General features: G+C 43.1%; 1 protein-coding gene across 1 annotated transcript; it reads right to left on the bottom strand.

The window, feature by feature from the left end:
* Nucleotides 1-575: 575 nt before the first annotated feature.
* Nucleotides 576-6,972, bottom strand: LOC134573692 (immunoglobulin superfamily member 3-like). Its single transcript, XM_063433477.1, has 4 exons — nt 6,939-6,972; nt 6,481-6,849; nt 2,133-2,561; nt 576-1,426 (listed from the first exon to the last, which is right to left on the bottom strand). The coding sequence occupies exons 1-4, from the start codon at nt 6,970-6,972 to the stop codon at nt 1,332-1,334; spliced, it is 927 nt and encodes a 308-aa protein (XP_063289547.1). The 3' UTR covers nt 576-1,331.

Genomic DNA, 6,972 nt, shown 5'->3' with positions numbered 1-6,972 from the left:
TCAACATACAGTACAATGTGAAACACTCCCACAGAAACAGTAAAATCCCTCCTCTCTATCCTGGACATAATTGGGTTCAGTGGCCGTAGTAAACTTAATTATCTCCAGTACAACAAATATTTCCAATTTAGAACTGTAACAAAATACATTAAAATACATAACTTATATTTCACCAAACTGAACCCCCACATTTGTCATATCCTCAGATAGCTTGGATAGGAGCGCTCAATATATCCGAACAGCACTCAGATCCAATGAACACAGTCGAATTGCCATGGAGCCAAGGAGTTTTCACCAACTGTTCGGCAGAAATCTGTCCAGAATTAGCTGCATGGATTTAGCTATCCGAGTCGGTCCAGTTTGTGGGTTATTAATGTACCAAACGACGCGGTGTTCGTATAAACTGAGACGAAGAGATGGAAGTTTGGCAGTCCCAGCGGTGTTCGTGGGAACCAGTGGGCGAAAACAGTTCCATGCGGTCGACGACCAAACACCGCTGGCCGTTCGACAGTTTAAGATGGCCGCCACCACGTGTTCGTTCATACGAAAGGCGATCACCCAGCCGTTTGTCAATTAATTGCGGTTAACCACAGCTTCTGGGAGGTTAATAAGCTGCACACTCCCATTGCGTGTGGTCTGTCTGTTCGGTAGTTTATTCGGTACAATAAAAGGGAATGAAATAGTGCTAAATTTGCGAAAGGCATACGAAAGAAAGGGCCCTGGTATCCACAAAACAGGTGTTTTGTCACAGTTATTAGTGAGTATAAAGGTTATTAGTGAGTATAAAGGTTATTAGTGAGTAATGAAGGGCATTAGTGAGTAATGAAGGGCATTAGTGAGTAATGAAGGGCATTAGTAAGCAACAAAGGTTATTAGGGAGTATAAAGGTTATTAGTGAGTAATGAAGGGTTTCAATAGGTGACAAAGGGTTTTATTATAGAAGAGTTTCAAAAAGCGAGGAAAAATATGAGGAGGGAAGAGTGAGTAATGATGAGATAGGTATTGGCTTCAATGAGTGAGGTAGGTACAGGTAGAGGTCCCATGCATTTTATAGAGAGTCAGAGGATGGGGTAGAGTTACAGCCAGTAAAATGATCTTCTGATATTTGCTTCATTTTAATATGTTAGTTGTAGCAGAAGATCCATTCTGTCACCTGATTGGCTGTGGTAGACCCATGCTGACAGCTGACTGGCTGCAGCAGTTCCATGCTGTCTCCTGATTGGCTGCAGTAGATCCATGCTGTCTCCTGATTGGCTGCAGTAGACCCATGCTGACATCGGATTGGCTGCAGTAGATCCATGCTGGTGAAATGGTGCTGTTCATTGGCTGTTCTAGTGTATTGGCCAGTACAGCAGAGCCAGCAGACAGATTACAATTTGGGGAGTGGTTATTGGTGTGGTGGAGCTGCGAACGGCTGACATCATATCTGGAATGAAATAGTGGTTAATTATGTCTTCTGTGACATCACCAGTATGTCATTAAAGATCTGCTACATGTCTGTTCACTTAGGTCCAGTCCAGGGATTCTCGATACCCCTATAGACCTTCCTCATTAAAACAGCCTAAATTGTGCATGGCCAGGCTTCAGACATGGACCAACTGGACATGGACATATCAGACATGGGCCTACCGGACACCGACCTACTGGACATGGACATATCAGACATGGGCCTACTGGACACCGACCTACTGGACATGGACATATCAGACATGGGCCTACCGAACACGGAACTACCGGACATTGACCCTGAGAACTTTCATGTATCTCGCTGAAATGTAACAGCAAACAATAATCCTAGATTCGGTAATGTTTAACACAAATAGTCTGGATTTCAATAAAGTCATTGCTAAAAGCAAGCAAGTTTTTATTACTGGATTTTCCTGTCTCTCGGCAAGATCTGGTTGAAATCCAGAATCCATTTGGTTTTTGGTAAATATGTAAATCCTGTATTTAATATAATATTCACATTTGGAAATAACAGGTGGAATGACCGAATCTTGGTTAGATATGGCTTTTGTTAATATGAGACTTTTTTATGGGAATTTGTTTATTTTCACAAATTGTTGTAAATTTTGTGAAAACAGAGTCCTTTGGACTATCTACGCAAAAACATAAATAATGAAAAACATTACCTTCCCCTAATGGTGTACCTTGGGATCTCAGCTGGATGGTGGTGGCACTGCTCCTTTTGGTCATCAGTGGGTACCAGCTGTTATCTGGGTCCTGGATCCATTCCGTGACCTGGCACCAATATTCTGCTTCATCTGTGATTTTCAAACGGGTCAGCGTGAGCTGGTACCAGGCGGCAGAAACTTTCTCGAGCCTGACCTCACCCGTGCTATGGCGGACAGTAAAGCCGGGTCCTGCTGACACCACAGAATGTTTGGACAGGCTGAGGATCGGACGAGACTCGTCTCCATACATCTGATACCAGGTCACGGAGATGTGAGTGTGCAGACTGGTCCCAGAGAAGACTTCGCAGACCAGGCTCAGTGGGTCATCATCTTCTACAGTTAGAATATCGGGTGACAAACTCTGTACCCTCAGCATGTCTGGGATTACTGCAGAGGAACACAGGCTTTTAGGTGGAGAAATAGAAAGTGATTGAACATATTCTTTAAGGAGGAAATAATTGATATAATATTAATATTCTGCGAATACAGACTGAGACAATTCGTAAGAACAACATGGCGACACTGACTGATTGTTAAAGATATATTTCTAAACTTAGAGTTTTCCCATTTTATATTCACGGTCTTCCCTTCTAATATAATAAAAATAAAAATAAACACCTTAAAGGAAAACTATCATAAAAAAGTCAATATCTGCATCTAATCTTTATATTATACTAACTCTTCATTGTTTTTTAATTCATGTATATTAAAAGGTTTGAAACATTTTACAGTAATAGGAGGAGTAATATAGGGAGGGTTATATGGAGTAATAGGAGGGGTTATAGGGAGGGTTATATGGAGTAATAGGAGGAGTTATAGGGAGAGGCTATATGGAGTAATAGGAGAGGTTATAGGGAGGTTATATGGAGTAATAGGAGGGTTATAGAGTGGGTTATATGGAGTAATAGGAGGGGTTATAGGGAGGGTTATATGGAGTAATAGGGAGTAATAGGAGGGGTTATAGGGAGGGTTATATGGAGTAATAGGAGGGGTTATAGGGAGTAATAGGAGGAGTTATAGGGAGGGTTATATGGAGTAATAGGAGGGGTTATAGGGAGGGTTATATGGAGTAATAGGAGGAGTTATAGGGAGGGTTATATGGAGTAATAGGAGGGGTTATAGAGTGGGTTAAATGGAGTAATAGGAGGGGTTATAGAGAGGTTATATGGAGTAATAGGAAGGGTTATATGGAGTAATAGGAGGGGTTATAGGGAGGGTTATATGGAGTAATAGGAGGAGTTATAGGGAGGTTATATGGAGTAATAGGAGGGGTTATAGAGTGGGTTATATGGAGTAATAGGAGGAGTTATAGGGAGGGTTATATGGAGTAATAGGAGGAGTTATAGGGAGGGTTATATGGAGTAATAGGAGGAGTTATAGGGAGGGTTATAGGGAGTAATAGGAGGAGTTATAGGGAGGGTTATATGGAGTAATAGGAGGAGTTATAGGGAGGTTATATGGAGTAATAGGAGGAGTTATAGGGAGGTTATATGGAGTAATAGGAGGGGTTATAGGGAGGGTTATATGGAGTAATAGGAGGGGTTATAGAGTGGGTTATATGGAGTAATTGGAGGGGTTATAGGGAGGGTTATATGGAGCAATAGTCGGGGTTGTAGGGAGGGTTATATGGAGTAATAGGAGGGGTTATAGGGAGGTTATATGGAGTAATAGGAGGGGTTATAGGGAGGTTATATGGAGTAATAGGAGGGGTTATAGGGAGGGTAATATGGAGTAATAGGAGGGGTTATAGAGTGGGTTATATGGAGTAATAGGAGGGGTTATAGGGAGGGTTATATGGAGTAATAGGAGGGGTTGTAGGGAGGGTTATATGGAGTAATAGGAGGGGTTATAGGGAGGGTATATGGAGTAATAGGAGGGGTTGTAGGGAGGTTATAGGGAGTAATAGGAGGAGTTATAGGGAGGTTATATGGAGTAATAGGAGGGATTATAGAGAGGTTATATGGAGTAATAGGAGGAGTTATAGGGAGGTTATATGGAGTAATAGGAGGGGTTATAGGGAGGGTTATATGGAGTAATAGGAGGGGTTATAGGGAGGTTATATGGAGTAATAGGAGGGGTTATTGTCAGGATCGGGACAGAGATCCAACACGCAGAGTAAAAACAGGAGAAGTTACGTATACCGGACCTTAGAATGGCCGGACTAACGTAAGGAGTAAGCAAAGAATGGTCTAGAGACAAGCCGAGGTCGAGGGAACGAGAGAGCAGGTAAACGAGAGACAAGCCGGGTCAAAATGGTAATAGAGGTAAGCAGAGTAGAATAATACAAGCCGGGTCAGAACCAAAGAGACAAATAGAAATAAGAGCGCTGAGTGACTAGACTAGCTAGAACCACGACAGGGCAATGAACCAATACACAAAACCTTATTTTATACCCTGGTTCTAAATAGATGATCACGCCCCCGACGAGTCCTGATTCGTGCTCAGGACTTGATTGACAGGTCGGAACGGATAGTCGTCATGACGTCGGCTACTAGAGCCGCGTCATAAAAGGAGGCGGATCAGAGGCGTCCGGCGTGTAAACGGCCGAGAGGACTGCGAGGAACGAGTGAGTCAGCCCCTCTGAGAGGGCGGAATTCTAAGTGTCTCACCTCCTCTGAGGTAGAGACAACAGGTACCCTGACAGTTATAGGGAGAGTTATATGGAGTAATAGGAGGAGTTATAGGGAGAGTTATATGGAGTAATAGGAGGGGTTATAGGGAGGGTTATATTGAGTAATAGGAGGGGTTATAGGGAGGGTTATATTGAGTAATAGGAGGGGTTATAGGGAGGGTTATATGGAGTAATAGGAGGGGTTGTAGGGAGGGTTATATGGAGTAATAGGAGGGGTTATAGGGAGGGTTATATGGAGTAATAGGAGGGGTTATAGGGAGGTTATATGGAGTAATAGGAGGAGTTATAGGGAGGTTATATGGAGTAATAGGAGGAGTTATAGGGAGGGATTTATAGGAAGGATATATGGAGTAATAGGAAGGGTTATATGGAGGGGTTATATGGAGTAATAGGAGGGGTTATAGGGAGGGTTATATGGAGTAATAGGAGGGGTTATAGAGTGGGTTATATGGAGTAATAGGAGGGGTTATAGGGAGGGTTATATGGAGCAATAGTCGGGGTTGTAGGGAGGGTTATATGGAGTAATAGGAGGGGTTATAGGGAGGTTATATGGAGTAATAGGAGGAGTTATAGGGAGAGTTATATGGAGTAATAGTCGGGGTTGTAGGGAGGGTTATATGGAGTAATAGGAGGGGTTATAGAGTGGGTTATATGGAGTAATAGGAGGAGTTATAGAGAGGGTTATATGGAGTAATAGGAGGGGTTATAGAGTGGGTTATATGGAGTAATAGGAGGAGTTATAGGAAGGTTATATGGAGTAATAGGAGGAGTTATAGGGAGGGTTATATGGAGTAATAGGAGGAGTTATAGGGAGGGTTATATGGAGTAATAGGAGGAGTTATAGGGAGGTTATATGGAGTAATAGGAAGAGTTATAGGGAGGTTATATGGAGTAATAGGAGGAGTTATAGAGAGGTTATATGGAGTAATAGGAGGGGTTATAGGGAGGTTATATAGAGCAATAGGAGGAGTTATAGGGAGGGTTATATGGAGTAATAGGAGGAGTTATAGGGAGGTTATATGGAGTAATAGGAGGGGTTATAGGGAGGTTATATGGAGTAATAGGAGGAGTTATAGGGAGGTTATATGGAGTAATAGGAGGAGTTATAGAGAGGGTTATATGGAGTAATAGGAGGAGTTATAGGGAGGTTATATGGAGTAATAGGAGGGGTTATAGGGAGGGTTATAGGGAGGGTTATATGGAGTAATAGGAGGAGTTATAGGGAGGGTTATATGGAGTAATAGGAGGAGTTATAGAGTGGGTTATATGGAGTAATAGGAGGAGTTATAGGGAGGTTATATAGAGTAATAGGAGGAGTAATATAGAGTTACATATGGTGCAGTGGGAGGAGTTACATAGAGTGTTATGGCGCAGTGGGAGGAGTTACAATGAATGTTCTATGGTGCAGTAGGAGGAGTTACATAGAGTGTTATATGGCGCAGTGGGAGGAGTAATAGAAAGTGTTATATGGCGCAGTGGGAGGAGTTACAGCGAGTGTTCTATGGTGCAGTAGGAGGGGTTACATAGAGTGTTATATGGCACAGTGGGAGGAGTTACATAGAGTGTTATATGGACTAGTGGGAGGAGTTATAGAGAGTGTTATGGCGCAGTGGGAGGAGTTATTAGCTCCATACTCCAGTTGGTTTTTGTGAGTTTTATTGCTGGATTTCTCACCCTTCAGGTAAACGTTTGCACTGTAACTCCCATAAAAAGTCTGAGCGGTGTTTGGAGTATGACATTCATAATCGCCAGAGTCCCATGCCCTCAGGTGAGTGATATGAAGCCGGGCTGTGTTTTCTCCCCCTCTCTCCAGGTAGATTTCCCGTCGCTGTTGAACTCGCTCGCTGTATAGTGCGTAGGTGAAGTGGGGATCAGAGGAACTGATTACCTGCAGCTTCCATGAGGGTGAGTGAGAGGGGAAGAGCGACCACTCAAACTCTGTTCGTGACACACCACTTGCATTACACCAGATAAAGATAGCGGAACCCTCCATGCGAACCAAGGGCCCCGGGGGCACCCCAACCTGGTGCTGAGCAAGACCACCTGTATAATGGTAGGAAGAGAGACACCCAAATTTTAACCATGCGTATCTCGAGAAAGCATCACGGTCTGTCTGTCTGCTTCTTTCTTACCCTGTCTATCTGTCTGTCTGTAATACAAAAACAT

This window comes from Pelobates fuscus, chromosome 1 (genome assembly GCF_036172605.1).
Source record: "Pelobates fuscus isolate aPelFus1 chromosome 1, aPelFus1.pri, whole genome shotgun sequence".
Lineage (NCBI taxonomy): Eukaryota > Metazoa > Chordata > Amphibia > Anura > Pelobatidae > Pelobates > Pelobates fuscus.
The sequence above is the reverse complement of the archived record's forward strand: the minus strand, read 5'-3'. Positions and strand labels throughout refer to the sequence as shown.